The 18,469-nt window shown below is 39.8% G+C and overlaps 1 protein-coding gene and 1 long non-coding RNA gene across 3 annotated transcripts in view; one reads left to right on the top strand and one right to left on the bottom strand.

Annotated features, from left to right (window-relative positions):
- The window catches only part of LOC309662434, a 48,495-nt gene extending 42,654 nt beyond the window's left edge, over positions 1 to 5,841 (bottom strand). For both annotated transcript variants that reach the window (XR_014264676.1, XR_014264677.1), the window contains exon 1: positions 761 to 5,841. This is a non-coding gene — a long non-coding RNA (uncharacterized lncRNA). The remainder of the gene's footprint in view (positions 1 to 760) is intronic.
- A 207-nt stretch (positions 5,842 to 6,048) lies between these two features.
- Positions 6,049 to 18,469, top strand: part of COBLL1 (cordon-bleu WH2 repeat protein like 1) — a 147,916-nt gene continuing 135,495 nt past the window's right edge. The window contains 3 exon segments of the mRNA XM_082464913.1: positions 6,049 to 6,078; positions 6,080 to 6,152; positions 6,822 to 6,936. Coding sequence (XP_082321039.1) covers positions 6,064 to 6,078; positions 6,080 to 6,152; positions 6,822 to 6,936 — 203 coding nt within the window. The 5' untranslated portion in view covers positions 6,049 to 6,063.

Raw genomic sequence — 18,469 nt, 5'->3', positions numbered from 1 at the left:
GCCTTACATTTGCCAGATGTAAAACCATGTTTTAGTAATATTCCAAAGAAAAGGCCACTGATTATAATAAATAGTTCCTATGTATCAGAGAATTAAGATGTTAAAAATGATTTGTATATCATTTTCATTAGCACCCTCAGAAAGAATATCTTAATCCCACTTTTATGTTTTTTCATTCCAAAAATAACTCTTTATTTACTTAGAACATTCCTAGATCTCTGTATGAGAATATTTGTTCCTTTCTGACCAGTCATCCACTTCATTTATTACAACAAAAAATTGTAAAGATCTAGAAAATATATATTATTATCCCTGTAAATATGTCATCATATAAAAACATACCAAATAAGAAAATCACTTTATTCAAGTAGTCTTATCTTCTACCTACTTGTCTTGTGATGTCTGATAATACTATAAGCCCAGGAGAAAATTTTTTAGTTTGGTCAACAGTGATTTGCAAAGCTCCTTCTAGTACCTTTTTTAATTGCAGACTTAGACTAGTATGGCTAGAGCTGCTTCTGCGTGCCCTCTATATGCGAGACATTCTGCTAAGTCTGTTAGTGAAATAGGTATTCTTTTTTCCATTTACTAAATAAGCTTAAAAAAAAGACTCAAAGTTGACACACTCACATACATACAGTCAGTTTATAACTCCATCCTTTTCTGCTTTCCTATCATCTTTCCACTTCTATTTCAGTCACCAGGGTGAAATAGCTAAAATAGCCAATAATTAATGTTCAAAGAAATTAAAAAAAAATACCTGATATGTGTGATAATCTCTATACATGAGATGGAGTTTGGTAGTGAGTGTTTTCTATCATAATATCAGTATCCTAAATATACATTTTGTGATTTCTTTTCCTTGTCTGGCTGCCTTTCATGTTCCCAAATAGATTTTTTTTTTTTCCTGTAAGTAGAGGAAAATACGTAGTATAATTAATTTAGCTGAAAATCTTTCACAGGATGGCTTTTGATAAGACCACAGAGGGATCTATTTCAACTTACTCCCATTTTGTACAGTTTTCAGAGTGTCTTGAGTGGTTCTGTGATCCTACAGGAGAACATGGATTATTAATAACTAGATTTTATATTTTATAGCAACTTTGTTCTTTGTTTGGTCAAGGGTAGCTCACTCCAGAATGTATCTGAATTTCTGATCATCCTTGAATTTTTGTTTTGCCTCCCAGACCTTCATATTCCTTGGATGAAACCGGAAACATCCACAATCTCAAAGTCTCCCCAGACTAAAATGGGTCCTTTGGGACGAGGCATGTTTAGGTAGCCAGTACCTTCAAAGCTGACCTAGAGTTCAGAGATGGGAAAAGATGTTCAACATGTTGTTTACATAATAACATTAATTTGCTGTGGTAGAACTTTTTTTTTTTTAAGTGCTATCCTTGCAGCAAGGTAGCTGTAGTGTCACTAAAAAATTTAAAAATAGAAACCAGAAGAAGTAATTTTTGATCCTAGTTTTGCTACTTCACTAGTATTGCAGCTTCAGGCAAGTCACTTGCTTCAGTTCTCAGAACTGTAAAGTAGGGATAGGACTGACTCTGCAAGCTCTTGAAAGGCTCAAGGTAGAGTCAGTAAAGGAAAGCGTTTTTCAGGTGTTACAATGCGAAGTCTTGTTATTAATCATCCACATATAAAAATCCAATAGTTTTTGACACAGTGAGCTTGATTACTCAGCATAGATAGAGACAAAAAGAACTCAAAGACCATGGAATATTTATAGACTCATTATAGCAATAAGGAAATTGAAGATTCCCCAGTTGAGTCACTTGATCAAGATCATCAAAAGCACAAAAAGCCAGAACTCTCAGCTTGGAGCAGGAAGATTTCTGCTTCATAAATGGAGCCTTAACCAAGACACAGGTGGCTCCCATTTGTAACATTCTTAAGAAAAGGATCTCCATTACCCTCCTTGGACACTGATTTTATCTGCACTGGTATTTTTTTTCTTTACCAGGAACAGTAACTCTCCTAATGTTACCCAGATAGTAAGTAGCCAAGCCAGGGATGTGAACTCAAATCTGCCTGGCTCCAGAGGCTGAGCTCTTAACCACTGTGGTACTTAGTTAATCACACACATGCTCAGCCTCCCAAGAGAAAAGGCAGGCGAGGGGGTGGCAAGCCCTGCCAGAAGGAAATGTGCTGAGACTTGTTAGATTTTATGCCTGGAAAGCCAGAGTCAGTGGCTGCCTGGCTCAAAATTGTACATTTTGATACATGGAAACTGACAAGCAATTAAGAGTTCACCAAGCTCAAGACTTATAAAAGGAGAGGTGTAGTTCCCAGTTACAGTTATAATTTAATAGACAATATTAAAATGCTAAACACCAAGAGTTTGTTAATTGTATTATGTCAAATAGATACATATTTGAATTGATTTTTCATCCTTAGCCTTTTTCTTTAAAGAGAGGAGATATCCATTATTTGAATGGTGTTTAAATTTTAAATCACAAGGGTATTTTTAACTGCACTGATACTTTAATGCCATAAAAGGGCTTATTCTCTTCCAGTGAGTAAGAAATTTACTGCCAACCAGTAACAGATTACATAATCCAGAAACAGAAATTCACTTTGACAAAAGGACATCTTAAAGAGGGAAGGAGAAAGTGGGTTTTAGACAACATGGTGCTGACATATCTGAATCTGCAGCTTAGAACTTGGATGGGCACTGAAAACTTGGCCCTCCTGCATGCCCATTGTACTAAATATTTTACACATCTGCATGCCTGTGCATGTTTCTCCAGGCCTTACCTTTATCCTGGAAAGTATGCATGTTAATAAGAGAGTCTTTGCCTAGAAATGTATATGATGATATAGAAATATAGTGCCATTTATAAGAGACATAGCATATTAAACTTAGGCATTTCTTCTTTTGATAAGTAGGACTGAAAATACATTTAACTTTATCTTTTGGGAGACAAGTAGAGACTCCTACAGATTACTGACCAGTTTCCTTTAACTTTCATTTGGTTGAGTGCCACAAAAATATTACTGATGATCCCAGTGGTCTGTGAGCCCCTCCAGGGCAGAGGCAATATCTTTGCCATCTTTTGTTTCCCTAGCACAATGCTTTGTATTGCAGACATTCAATAAATATTCCTTTTATTGAAATAAAATTTAATTCATGAATATATAATCTACTTGAAAAGTCTATTATGAAAAAAAGTTCAATGATTGTCCAAGTTTCAAAGTATAAAATCCAATGAGCTAAAAGCTCATTGAAATTGACCAGAAAGCACTATTTCTGTACTTTTAATCTCTAGAATGTTTGATTATAAAAATAAAAGGTATAACTTGATAATACAATTATAAATCCAAACATAGAGCCATGAAAAGTGTAATTTATATTTTTACTTTATAGACAGTAGTGATTTTGAAACTAACTCCATCAGGTAACCATGTGGAGAATAAATCTTCTCTCCCTACTAGGACAAACTCAACTTTTATCTGTTCTGTTTAAAATGGTCTACTGGTCCCTCTGAACTGAAAAGGCTTTCTGCGACTTGAGGTCCCACTCACCTCTTACAAGTCCCCTAGGAGTGGAGTCCTTAAGGATTCCCTTACTCCGTAATTCATTCCACAAATATATGCGGAGAGCTTCCTGTATTCTGCGCTGTCCTTTCAGGACACAAAGGATAAGATGTGGCCCCTTAAGCACTCCAACTCTTTGCTTGTGTAAATGAGTAACTGAAACAAAGTGTCATGGGGCCTGGTCCCACCTGGCAGAATCTCAAGGGGGCTAAGAAAAGGAAGAGCTAATTCTCCATGTGCAGTCCAGAAAGTCTTCCAGAGGATATAACACTTAAGCACATGCATTAAAAATGATTTGATGGAGTGGGCAAGGGAGATTTCTGAATAGAGAGAAATTGAGCAGAATCTTGGAAACTTGGACAATTTTGCAATAGGTCATCACAAGGAGAGGGAAGGATGGATGTGGGGCGGGTGGATAGTTTTCCACTATCACGTACAAAGATTTATAGCAACTTTGATTACTATTTTGCTAATGAACTATGTAACCAGCAGACTTCAGGGGGGATAGTTTAGTGCCTACCGTATGAGAACATCAAGCCTAGCCTATTAGGGATTCTGAAAGTTGTCAAATATAATTATATCTAAGGTAGGCTAAGTAATGCTGGACAACAAATCATTCCAATATTTTAGAAGCTTACCCCAACACAAGTTTATTTCTTGCTTTATGCAGATTCTGTTGTAGGTTCTGGGCTCTCCAGGACGGCTGTGCTCAGGATTGTACTATTGTACTGCATGCCAGAATCCTTCAGTCCTGTGCCACCTCCATCTTAATATAAACTTCCATGATTGCAGCAGCAAGGGAAGAGAGCATAGAAAATCCAGCACTGGCCCTTAAGTGATTCTACCAGGAAATGAAACATTTCATGTCTGCTCACATTTACTTACTAAAGCAAGTTACATCATGATACCTAATTTCAGTGGGGTGGAGAGTATAATCCTCCCCTACACCTAAAACCAGAAAGAGGACAGAAAAAATGGGTAAGCACTCCAAATGCCTTCAGCGGTTATGAAATATTATGCTAGGGTTTTATGGTCAGATTAGACTAATGGAGTTAATAAAATTACTAGCATGCCATAAATTAAGGCTGAAACTAAAGTTTAATCTTCATCTGGTGATTGAAAGCTACAGACTTTAAGTAGTTTCACTATTACTCAATGTTTACACTATTCTCTGTGTGAGCAATTGTAAAAGCTAGTCATTCAGAGGCATAACTGATTCATGAAATTGTTTAAACTAAAATCCAGATGGATTTAAATGAACTGATTTGATTAATATTAAGTAAAATATTAAAAAGGAACTTTTTCATATATGGTTCTGATATTGTAATCCAAATAAGCTACTTTTTTTTTTTCTTTTCATACGCAGAGATACACTGCAAGGCATATATTATGCACAGGAAGGAATAAATACTGATGTCTGTCCATAAGAGACAAACAGCATATTACTAAGTATTTAGTATGTTACTTCGTTTCAGCAATCTTTTTGGTTGCTACAATGGATATATACCTTAAAGAGCATTTAGTAAAGTATTGGTCCTAAGTATCAATTTAATTTTTACTACCTACCAAATATTATTCGATCAACTGGTTGAAGGGGCTAACACAGATGTGTTACATGATGCTAATACCACAGTAGAGCCTCTTTTAGGACGCTCTTTCACTTAACCTCTCTACTACAGTTTATTGAAATATTTTAATTTTTAAACCGTAAAGTTAATTTCTTAATTAATTTCACGTTATTTTTTCTGAACGCAAGCTTTTAGACCCATCAAAAATGGCTTGCACCTTACAACAGTTGGCACATATAATAACATAAAGGTATGCAAATATACCAGTTTGTCAGATGTAAAGAATCACGTAAAGAGCATGCACGTGGGAACTAAAACGTATAAACAAGTACACGGTTGTGTCTAAGGGATTCCTTTCTTCCCGTGAAACTTTCAAGAGGTGTATAAAACCTATCATTCGATTCCTAGTTTACAGATTGTCATCAGACATAATATTGTCCGGTCACAGCTGTTACAGGCTTAAAAAAAAGAAAGAAAGAAAGAAAGAAAGAAAGACATATACGTCTGAAGACAGGGCAACCTTAAACCTGCCACCAATTAGAAAGATCACAGTGTCACAGGCATGCTTTTAACAGAATAGCAACCTTAGAGGTCAGGTTGAGGGAGGGGGAAGCACCCTGGATGGGGAAGGTCAGACTGCAGGGAGGGCAAGCTGCAGGCCCCGTTCCGCCTGTTTCTCCCGGCACTTCCGCGGCGCCCGGGTCCTCCCCTCCGCTCCTCGCAGGGCAGGTACCCTCCCTTCCTCCCCACCTGTACGGCTGGGGCGCGCCGGGCTTCCCGAAGCGACGCCCTAGCGGTGGGAATGGGAACACGCTGCGCGGGAGCCTCCTTTCCGTTCGGCTTCCCCAGCTGGACCCCAAAGCCCCGAAGCCCCGGGGGAAGGAAATTACCACTCGGTGCTCGCCCACCCCCGCCCCGTTTCTCTCTCCGGCTCGCTGCCTGTCTCGCTCCGATGCCGCCGAGCCTCGTCGCCACTTCTAGGTGGAAGTCCGGCGGAGACAGCTGCGAGCTCCCGGGCTCCGGGGAGGGAAATGGGGCAGGGTGAGTCAGCCGGCCCGGGGAGAGGCTCCATCGCGCCCGGCACCCGCCCGCGGGGTAGGGGAGGCGCTGGGCTGAGCTCGCGGAGAGGCTGCCGCTTTCCCCTTCCTCCCAGTCCCGGCTTGAGAGCCGAATGCGAGCGCGCGGGCCGGGGGAGGGAAGAGTGGGAGAGGAAGCCGCGGGAGAGAACAGGGAGCCACTGTTTCCTTTTGAAAAGAAAGTAGGAGCCCTGGGTGGGAAAAGAGAAAGGAGCCCTCCCAACTTCTCTTTGCGAAAAGTTTTCCCAGGGCGTTTTGTTTGAGAAGCGCGGGATCGCGCTGCCGCCTTGGCGGCTGTGCCTGTGCGCCTCGCCCCTCGCCCCGCTCCTCCTCCTCCCAGCCTGGGTAGCTCCGCTCCCTCCCCAAGAGGCGCCAAATGGCTACCCAGTAACCCCACGGGGCGGGGGCTGCAGCGCCGCCTCCAGCCGCCGCAGCTCCCGGCAGCCGCTAGACCCGCCGGCGGCGCTGCCCGCGGGCTGGGAGCCGGGCCCGCAGGTGGAAGCGCACCCGGGAGGTGGGAGGGCTGGTCCAGGGCTGGGGGCGGCTCGGGCGGGCTCTTGACGCGCGGCCAGCCCCGTTCAGGCCTCGGGAAAGCGTGCGTCCCGCCCTGACCCGCCGGCCTCTCCCACTCCAGCAGTGACGCGCCGCCTCGGAGCCGGAGCCCGCGCAGTGCCCCGCAGGGCGATGGACGGCCGAGCCCAGCGCGCGCAGGACGTCCCGGCTGCGCTCCCGCCGGCGACCCCCGCAGGGTAAGCCTCGAGCGCCGCTCCACGCCGCCGCTCACCGGGGAGGGCGAGGGCGAGGGCAGCCGGGCCTCCACCCGGTCACCTGGCCGGCAGGTCGCCTCCCCGCCGGCGGCCAGATTCACCCGCCGCAGGACACGCGGACGACGAGGCTGCTTCCTCCCGGCCTCCTAGGAGGCCGCCCGGGATGGGGTCTTGGGTAGTTTTTGATTGCTTTCCTACCGGGGCTGCTCTGAGTTGCTGAAGGGCAGCTGAATGCCAGGAATTGGGTAAGGAGTCCGGGAGCAAAAATGGTAACAAAGGCCCCCTTGTTGGGGCTCTGGGCGAGCGGCGGACGATACCTGTTAGTGAGCTCCTGGGAAGGGGAAAACAGTTTCCTTGGCCGGGGGCTGAGGCCCAGCAGGTGAGCAGTGTCAAGGTGAATGTAAGGAAGGGGCTTTCTGCGAGAGGGTGGAGGGCGACAGGAAGGTGTGCCAGCTGTCAGCCCGCATGACAGTTCCGGGACACGGCCGGGTGCGCGCCTCTGATTGTCTGTGGCCAATTGATAGTGCCAAAGCCTAGCGCCAAAGCCTTGCGCAGAGTCAGACCGCCAACACGATTACTTTTCTTCGTATCCTCACATGTTTAGGAGAGATTGGAGTGGAAGGGGCTGTCACATGGTGAGTTAATATTAAATGGAGCACGTCTTCCTGCCAGATATGCTAATAATCACCTTGCTAAGCGTTTGGGTAAATAGTAATGAGAACAGGTAGTTCTGCAAGAGATGGGAAGAACCTGAAAATAACCTTCGTCTTGGTAAACAGTGAAGGCTTAACATGGGCGCTCTTTGAGCTCCTGAAGTGGGAAAACCCTTTGGTGAAGTGTAACTTTTTCCTACAAGTGTTCCCCCAACTCAATTTCTTTTCTGATAGTTAATCTGAGCACAGAAATGCACTCAAGAGAATATGAACATTTCAGAAAAGAAACGTTAAGGAAAAAGCGGCTTTGTACCTAATGAATGAGATTTGTAGTTTTCCTGATTTGAGAGTAGAAAAGTCATTTTTCCCTGGAACATGACACACGTTTCCTTAGAAGCAAGTCACAGCATGTTTATTCATCAGAGACCATGCGAACATTGGCAGATGTCTAGAGGAAACATGGAGAAGTCTCAAAGCAACATGACTAATATAAAAGATATTTAGTATAATGCTTACGTAGAGGAAACATGTAGTGTATGAATTAATTCTTTCATTTTGTTCCAGTTAGTTATCTTCTCCCCTCTGCAGATAGCCATATTTCTGTTGACTTCCGTTTCTATTCTTTCCCCAGTTTTTTCATTATTTAGATATTATCATATATTCTTTCATATATTATCACATTAGGATGTATGAGGAAAGAAATACATTGGCAGGAAGATATTAATTATAAAAGCATGGACCTCTAAATGGAGCTGCAGGAATACTGAAATGTATTCAGGTACCCCAAAATAAGATAGTATTTGACTGGTGGATTTAAAAATGGATTAGATTAGGTACTATTTAAAAAGAAAAAAAAAAGAAAAAGAACCCAGCATATGCACATACACAAAATACACTAATACACTTGGGTGTTTAGAAATCATATAATACTTGTGAGTAAAATAGGTGAGAACAGATGGCTCTGACATGAAGGAAATGGAAAGAGCTTTCTAGTGATAGGCACAACTATAGTAAGACACTTTGGATTTTACTTTTGAGGATTTAAAGGTTAAACCGAAATTCTTTGCTTCAAAAGAATGTACAAAACTGCTTTATCTAATTTCTCAAATATGAGGAAAATACTTTTTAGAAATTTGCCCTTCCCTCTCCAAATTTAAGGAGAGACATGTGGAAAAATGCTTCAACATCTTATCTGAAATAACCTCCCCCCCTCCCTGTATCATTTTACTTTGCATTATTCAGAGACGTTAACAATATCTGAAAGGTATAAACATAAAAAAAAAATTACTTCTCTACTTTGTCTTATTTCACTTGTCTGTTTTGTCCCTTTGGCATATCCCAAGTGCCTATTATATAATATTTGTTGAATATTCATTATTCAACATTACTGTTGTTCTTTTTCTCAAAACCCCAGAACATTAAAAAGGTTTTAATTGTGGGAAACAAGAATTATTCTAGATATGAGGCTTTGGGAGGTGGCAGGGAGCAGCCCCAATCAATATGTTATAATAAAATGTTAGGTTTGGAAAGTAAATTCTTTACTATAAAACTAATTAAATCATGACTCATTAATAGCCTGAGGCCTACTTTAGACCTTATCCTTGGATATTACTGCTCTAAAGAATCCGTCTGTATGTAATTTTCCAAGTTTTACATGCTTGTAACATGTCATTTTAAAGAAATTTAGTGCAACTCCTTATTTTACAAATGAAAATCTGAAGCACAGAGACACAGTGATTTTTACAGAAGGCCCAGAGCAAATTAGTGGCAAAACCTGAAGGAAAACCCAGGATGTTAGTTGCCTAGTTCAGTGCACTAATTGCTTTTAATCTTTTCCAGACCACAATATGATAAATTTCAGCTGAGTACATTATCTTTAGAACTACTAGTGCTGGTGTTTTTACTTGGCAAAACACACACACATATATATTTTTTTAATGGTAGAATTTTTTTTTTTTTGGCAGCGTTGGGTCTTTGTTGCTTCGCGCAGGCTTTCTCTAGTTGCGGTGAAATGGGGCTCCTCTTCATTGAGGTGCACGGGCTTCTCATTGCGGTGGCTTCTCTTGTTGCAGAGCATGGGATCTAGGGCGTGCGGCCTTCAGTAGTTGTGGTGCACTGGCTTAGTTGCTCCGCGGCATGTGGGGTCTTCCCCGACCAGGGATCAAACCGTGTCCCCTGCATTGGCAGGCGGATTCTTAACCACTGCGCCATCAGGGAAGTTCCGAGATATATATTTTTAACTCTTTGAAATTTAAATGTCAAAAGTGTAGTTGACCTTGCTTTGAGGGACCTTAGTGTTTTGATTCTGAAACAAATTATCGGGCATGGTTCAGGTATAAAAGCCTATTTCTTTATAATCTTGCAGAATTGTAACTATGGAGTTAATTGAAGGCATAATAAAAATTAAGAAGTGATTTAGCAGCTGCTTTCTTAAGCTTTTATTTGGATGCATTATTGGTTCTAAAGTTGTACTGATTGTATAAACTGAGTTCTTGTTAGCTAACGTTTACTGGCTACTTAGAAGTTGAATGCCTTAGCTGAGGTTTCAACATAATTACCTGAGTATCTTTAAAACAAATACCCATGCTCTCACACTCCTACCTATTCTAATTTTAATTGGCCTGGGAGGGGACAAGGGCATGGAGAATTTTAAAATGCTGCTAGGTGATTCTCATTTGCAGCCAGATCTGAGAACCATTGATTAAGTCGGTATCACCAGCTGAGATGGAGATGAAGCCATAAATGGAATGGAGGCTGCTATTTAGCATTTTTAGGGAACTCAAGACTAACTTTCAGCTTTATTTTGCCTTTTGAAAGATTCCATTTAGGTGCTCTACGGTACTGTTTAAAAAAAATTATTATTATTTTTTTTACTCCTTTTTGAGGAAGTATGTTAACTCCATTTTATAATTTTGGAACTGAGGCTCAGAGAGCTTAATTAACACACTCAAGGCCATACAACACTAAGGGATGCAAGAATAATAGAAACAAGGTCTGATACCCATACCTGTGCTCTTCATCACTAGGCCTGTTACCCAGGATGTTTGCTACCATGGATTATACCGAATGCATTATTTAAAGAGGCTTTATAGATGCATTGTCTTGATTCTTCTTAAAATTATATTTATAGTGTATTAAAAAACTCCTACAAAATCAAATGCATATAAAAAACCCCAATGCCTAGCATTTAAAAGGAACTTAATTATTTCTTTAAAGTCATAATTAACATTTTCATGTGTGTGGGATGATTTAACATAGTAAACTGACAGCCATTTTGTCAGATGACATTATGTCATAGCTGTACTTATTTTTGCTCTTAGGCAGCTATTAAATATATTATAACTTAATTTCAAAAGTAGGATTTTTGACCAAATAAGAAAAATGAAATTGTTTATTAAGACAGTGCTAGACATTTTGTTCAAAGTCTAATGTCCTCTGAATGTGTTAGAGGATAATTTAAGAACATTTTCACCTAACCTTATTATTGAAGTGCCAGTTGTATTTATATAATAATAAATGCCAAGCTTTATGTTATTGAGACAACTACTCTTATGTAATTAATTAGTCAAAACTTGTGAGCCCTTATTTTATGTAAAACACGTTTTTCTAGGCACTGGGAGATTGGCTTCTGATCTTAAGAGCTTTATTTAAAAAAACTATCTGTAACTATGCAGGAAGAAAAAGGAGGAGAGGTGCTGTTAGTGTAGAAGTGGTATTTTGATATTAACTTTCAAAGCATATTATGGATATGCTTAGGACTTAAAGTGCAGTATCCTAGCTCATTGGTCAGCAAACTTTGGCTGAGCAAACTATGTCCAGAAGGTTGAAATGGGCCCTCCACTTGTTTGTCTTTTTTTCTTTTCTCCAATTTTTTTAATTGTGGTATAATTTACATAAAATTTACCATGTGAACCATTTTTAAGTGTATAGTTCAGTGGTATTAAGTACATTAACACTGTTGTGCAGCTGTCATCACCATCCATCTCCAGAACTCTTTTCATCTTGCATAACTGAAACTCTGTACCCATTAAACACTAACTCCCCATTCTCCTCTCCTCCCAGCCCCTGGCATCCACTGTTCTACTTTTTATCTGTATGATTTTTGACCACTCTGGTTACCTCATATGAGTGGAATCAAACAGTCTTTGTCTTCTTGTGACTGGATTATTTCATTTATTATAATATCCACAAAGTTCATCCATGTTGTATCATATGTCAGAATTTACTTCCTCTTTGAGGCTGAATAGCATTCCACATTTTGCTTATCCATTTATCTGTCAATGGACACAGGTTGCTTCCCGTATTTTAGCTGTTGTGAATAATGCTGCTAGGAACATGGGTGTTCAAATATCTCTTTGGGACCCTGCTTTCAATTCTTTTGAAGTAGAATTGCTGGATCATATGGTCATCCTATTTTTAATTTTTTTGAGGACTGCCATACTGTTTTCCATAGCAGCTGTACCATTTTACATTCCCCAAAACAGTGCACAAGGCTTCTGGTTTCTCCACATCTGTGCCAACACTTGTTATTTTATTTTTTTGACAGCAGCCATCCTAATATGTGTGAGGTGGTATCTCATTGTAGTTTTGATTTGCATTTCCCTAATGATTAGTGATGTTGAGCATCAGATCATGGGCTTATTGGCCATTTGTACATCTTCTTTTGAGAAATGTCCATTCAAGTCCTTTCCCTGTGTTTCAGTTGGGTTTGCTTTTTTTGGTTGTTGAGTTTTAGGAATTTTCTTCATATTCTGAATATTAACCCCTTATCCTCTACCTGTCTTTGTAAAGGGTTTTATTGGCACACAGCCATACCCACTCATTTGCATATTGTTTATGGCTGCTTTCATATTAGAGTAGTCCAGGCAGAGATATTATGGCCTGTAAGCTAAAAATATTTGCCCTCGAGGGCTTCCCTGGTGGCGCAGTGGTTGAGAATCTGCCTGACAATGCAGGGGACACAGGTTCGAGCCCTGGTCTGGGAAGATCCCACATGCCGTGGAGCAGCTAGGCCCGTGAGCCACAGCTACTGAGCCTGCGCGTCTGGAGCCTGTGCTCCGCAACAAGAGAGGCCGCGATAGTGAGAGGCCCGCGCACCGCGATGAAGAGTGGCCCCCACTTGCCGCAACTAGAGAAAGCCCTCGCACAGAAACGAAGACACGACACAGCCAAAAATAAATACATAAATAAATAAATAAAAGTTAAAAAAAAATTTTCCCGCTGTCCATATAGAAGTTTGTTGATCCCATGGGCCAACTTATGAAATTTGTAAATGAAGTAGTGATTATTTAATTCAAAATTTATTTACTGCGGGGAGGGGGACATATAAGTATTGAACTTCAATATAAATTAGAACAAAATGATGTTTTGTTTGCATAAAGCAAGATATTTCTTATAGTAAGAGATTTTGCAGAATGGTGATTAGTGGTTGTTTTTTTTTTTCCACGGGTGAAGACTTAGGCTTGGCTTGTTGGCAAGCCATGTAGAATTTTACATTTATTTGATATCAGAATATATTTTAAAGAGAAGTTCTAAACTTGTGCTGGAGACACTTTCATGAAAAATGACTGAGGTCATTTTTGGTCATTTGGTCATTATATGATTAAGGTGCTTAGAACCAAAGTGCCTAGGAGAAGCTGGACCAAAGGTAGAAGGAATTCCTATCTAGTTTTTTTCAGCCTATACCTATTTTATGAGTTAAGCAAACTGTCTTTATAATTTTCAGCAAGTGTTTTTGTTGTTGCTCTTAAAGATATTTCATATCCTTAAGCGTTTAGTGCTCTAACATTAGGGTGACAGTTATTAGGAGACCTTTTTTTTATGACTTTGCTAAATTTTTTTCCCATCTGTTACAGTAAAAACAAACTAAAAGTATGGGAGAAAGAAGTTTCCCATGACTATTTATAAAGGGCCAAATGTCTTCGGTTTTGCATACAAACTTCATATCTGAGGAATGAATCCCTTAGAAAAGACTCTCAAAGACTGACTAGTCTTTAGAAAAATGCTAGAGTGAGCTTGTTTTTGTACCCCATATACTTTAAGTTCACATTGCTGTTTATAAATTTAAATAGGTTAAAACTATTTATTGACTTTGTACATTAAAAAAACCTGCGGAGTTGAATTGTGGAGTAGTTTAACAAAGAAAATGCTTTAATTGAGATGGTCATCTCATTACGACAGCAAAGAATGCAATGGCAAGAGAAGTAGTTTAAGCTCAACTCATAGCTTATTTGTAACTTTTACCATATTTTAAATAGCTATACATCTTTACAAAGATCATAATTTCCAAGTTTCATAGGGAATAAATGAAGATATTTGGGTTTCCAGTATGTGTGGTGCCCTGTACTGGGCAATATCCTGATTATATCTGTGTCTTTTCATGCTGTATAGCTCAGCTCAGGCTTACAGTTCAGAGGCACGCCTTCAGGAATTTGGTGGGAAGCACAGTACACTACAGAACTGAGTTGTTTTGTTTTTTTTTTTAATTTTATTTATTTATTTATTTATGGCTGTGTTGAGTCTTCGTTTCTGTGCGAGGGCTTTTTCTAGTTGCGGCAAGCGGGGGCCACTCTTCATCCCGGTGCGCCGGCCTCTCACTATCGCGGCCTCTCTTGTTGCGGAGCACAGGCTCCAGACGCGCAGGCTCAGTAATTGTGGCTCACGGGCCTAGCTGCTCCGTGGCCTGTGGGATCTTCCCAGACCAGGGCTCGAACCCGTGTCCCCTGCATTGGCAGGCAGATTCTCAACCACTGCGCCACCAGGGAAGCCCCCGAGTTGTTTTCTTAACCTCTACTCTCTAGAGAAAAAAAAAAAAAATGTAGCCCCATCAAGACTTTAAGGTTTGTGGTTGTGAGGTAGTGAGGATGGAGGTGCTAGGTGAGCAGGAAAAAGAATGACCTCTGAATACCTCATTTTCATTTCCTTTAGGTACTCTTGTTCCTTCCTATTGAATGTCCTCCCCCATTGAAAGCAGAGCTTTAGAGATAATATAAATAATCACTTTATAAAAGAGAGTATGGGTTAATAGGACAGAGGTTTTCCTTTGTAATTGCCTCAGGCTTGTAGAAAATTACTTTGGATGGAATTAAAAGAGTGAAAATGCCATCCATATTTGGTGGGATTTGATTTTGCAAAATAACCAAAGTTGTTCAGAGGCAAGCCTCTGAAGTGGGGTTGAAAAAGAACCTGAGATACAATAGTTTGGGTCCAAAATGTGGTTGTGCTTTTAAAATAATGATTCTGATTTTCTTGTGTGGGCTGTAGCTTGATTTTAAATAGGGTTGAATGCCAAAGGAATCAGAATATGTTTTTTAAACGATAATATCATTGGAAAAAGTGCATTGTTTCTCATTGTAATTAATTTGAGAGATTAAAACTACTTTGTGTGCATGTTGTTGTATTTTTAAAAATTAAATATACCATTTCACTTTGGAGCCTACCATTGCAGTTTCTGTTCTTACACCAATATATATTTGTAAGGAAATAGAGTTAAGATGCTCAAATCTAGGTGGGCCATTTATCACCAGTCCTTGAGGACTTTCATCTCTCTAACCTGCACACCTGCTATTACATGCACATTCACACATGCTATTGTCCCTGGAAAAATGGAAGTGAAGTATTAGATAACCCCAAGGGGAATAGCCAGTTTTAACAGCTGCTACAGTCATGTATCAGTTCAGTTGTGCTGGAAAGACAGGAAATTGAGTTGCTAAATCCGAAAATGGCTGCCACCGTGCCATTCCCATGTCTGATGGATGTGCTGTAGTTTCTAGACCAGTTGAGTCCACAGTAGTCAAGATAATTATAAGAGCCATTGAATTGATTTTCTTCTTTGTGCTAAAGTGGATGCATGTCATACACGAAGTAGAAGTGGCAGAGAGAGGAGCAACCCTTTGTTTGTCTCTTCTTTTTATGCCTGATAGTCAGGTATCCCTGCTCTAGGAGAATTAAGAAAGAGACAGGGTCCCTGTCTTACAGGACAGCATCTGTGTTTCGTGGTCTGAGGCAGTTCTCATTATTCTCAGGTGTTCATGATTCGGTTAGTCATTGGCTGCAAAACTACTGAGCAAAGTGTCCTACCAAGTTATGAGAGTGGTTTCTTCCTATCTTTTGTTTCTACATAAGGTGCCCATTCCCAGAGAGCAATTAGATGCTTCAATTTAAAGCAAAAATTGTTTTTGCTCTGCTTCAGGAGAGCAAAGCTGAAAGTGGCAAAGAATGTTGGCATGCGGAAAGAAACTAATTTTTACACTTTGGGTTGTGATCCTAGGCTACCAGTCTTCTTTCTTCAGTTTTCTCTTTCTCTAAAAGAGGATAAGTTTGGCTGTGTTAGTTTATTACCTATGAACTTCCCCCCACCTAGGAAAGTTAGGTGTGACTTCGTTTGAATAAAAAATATTTAACACTAGTGGTCTGAAAGGGGAAATAATACTGATTTTTTCCCTTACATTTAAATAGGACAAATTTTATATCTAGAACCTATTCCAACCTGTAATTTACTCTAGTTTACCATGTATTATTTTTGAAATACAGTCTGGTCTGAAAGGAGCAATGTCTAAGAGTAGTTCATATCATCTGTTCATCTGTTTGTGATCCTGTATGTATGTAGAAATACATAGGAAATTCACTCTTATACGATGCTAAGAAAATGTAGCCCCGAAGTTTGTGGTGGTAACTTTGTGAAGCCTAGGAACGTGTTTCCAACTAATTTAGTGCTTATAAGCGGTATAGCCCAGAATGTACACACTTACAGGCATTTTTAGAGTTTCCTAATCAAATTCAGCATTTCATATGTGTGTGTGTGTGTGTGTGTATATATATATATATATATATATTTGGTGTGCAGCACTTTGGGACTTTTATTTTTGTGTGACTCATAGTTACTAAGTTAACTCATAATTAGGACACTAAGATTATGCAAGCTCGATTTAGTGGCAATTCTAAAAGTTATCTGAAGGTGTTGAATGAATATTTGCTATCATTTTCATATTCTTCCAGGTATTAAGCACATCAAAAGTTGAAGTTGGCAGTATTGGATATTAGAATATCATGGATTTGGGGCATTCCCAGGGGCATTCCCAGTTTCCTTGTATCACTGTAAAACCTAGGCAAGGTAGAGACCAAGTTTCTGGAACTCCACAGATAATTGTAATGGTTTGAACACAAAAATATCCCAAGTACCATTGGTTTTAAAGGAGCAGCCTTGGAGCACTCAGAAGTGATGGGCTATGGCTGAAGGCCCACACAGTGTAGGAGGCAGGGAGTAGTACAGTGGTAGCTGTTTAATTTCATTGTCGACATCTTTACCACTTACCGTTCTTCACAGGGGATATCATAAGATTTCCGGTCAAGAAACAATTTTTTTTTTTTTTTAAGAAACAATTTTAAAAAATTCTGGCACTTAGCCATTTTGTTTTATTAGTTAAAGGTTATTTAGAATGCCATGCTCTCAAATCAAACCTAGTCAAAGACTCTGTTTATGGTGATCATTGTTCATTCCGGCGCGTGATTTGTGTGACTGGTGAGGGCCTGTCTCAGGGCCTGAGCGTTGCACACATTATCTCTGTGGCCCTGGGAGCATTTCCTCAGAATGATACTCACCAGTGCAGCCCTGTGTCAGACATTCTTGTGTAAGTGGAAGGAGAGCATCTGAGAAAAGGAGGGGAGCCTTTAGGAGTTGAGAATGGAGGCTTTTTTCTTCCTTGAATCCTAGAGAACCAACCAGCTTAAAATGAACACTGCTAAGGAGACAGTTTTCATTGCCATATGCATTTAAAGTTCTAAAATTGGCTATGTCAATGCAGAAAAAATGTTCAAAGTGTTTATTTTTAAAATAAAATGGGAAAATTTGGGAGAAATGGTAATACCTTGAATGCAATTTAGATTTTTAAATTTTATATTTAAATACATTAAGTGTATCTCAGTTGTGTATATAATACTCATTACTCCCTTTCCTTGAGCCCTTTGTGATCTGCTTATGTTTTTACACTATTGTTTTATGGAAAAAAATTAAATTTCATGGGTGTGAAGGGGAGAATTTTCCTGGCATTTTTCCTTCTTTGGTTAGCCAAGTAGATGCATGCTGAGCTAAATGGAAATGTAGAGATAATTACAATTTTATTATTTGGGGATGTAGGTGAAGAAAAGAACAGGAAAATAGGCAAAATGTATTCAATGATGGAAAAATGAAAAGCAGAACAGTCTCTGATCGCAAAAGAAGAGGCAGTGGTGCTAAATTGCTGGACTGTGCTGGCACTAAACTAGCAGTTTGAGGTTTGAGGTCTTTATCTCTTATGTTCAGTTGGTAGCTCTGGTACATTAGTTTGTGAAGCACTTCTGTGATCTTAGGTTATTAGAAAGCATTTTGTGCCGCAAACTGTATATAACCTCTTCAAAAGTACCATGTATGTTTTTTGAGGGGAGAGATTCCATCCAAAGTGAATTGATAGTTATGCCAATGCCAATTATTCTCTTTATAGGTCACCTCATTTAATTCATTATTTTTCTAATAGGCAATATATTCAAATGGCACAGAATTCAAAAGAGAAAAATGACAAAATAGTGAGAGATCTCCCCCCTATACCCCTTGTTTCCTATTCACCAGGTTTTCTCCCCAGAGGCGATCAGTGTTACGGTCCTTACAAATCCTTATAGGATACTCTGTACCAGTGCTGTCTAATGGAAATATAATGTGAGCCACAAATGTAACTTTAAATTTTCTAGGAGCTAGATTTAAAAATTCAATTTAAATGATATATTATACGATGCAGTAGTTAACATGCTTCTAATTCTACAAAACAATGAAGTTGTCTTTACCAGCAAAAATATTTTCCACTGTCAGGTTTGAAATTTAAATAAATTAC

Source organism: Balaenoptera physalus (genome assembly GCF_965194825.1).
Source record: "Balaenoptera physalus genome assembly, chromosome: 6".
NCBI lineage: Eukaryota > Metazoa > Chordata > Mammalia > Artiodactyla > Balaenopteridae > Balaenoptera > Balaenoptera physalus.
Note: the sequence above shows the minus strand (reverse complement) of the source record. Positions and strands in the feature narration are given on the sequence as shown.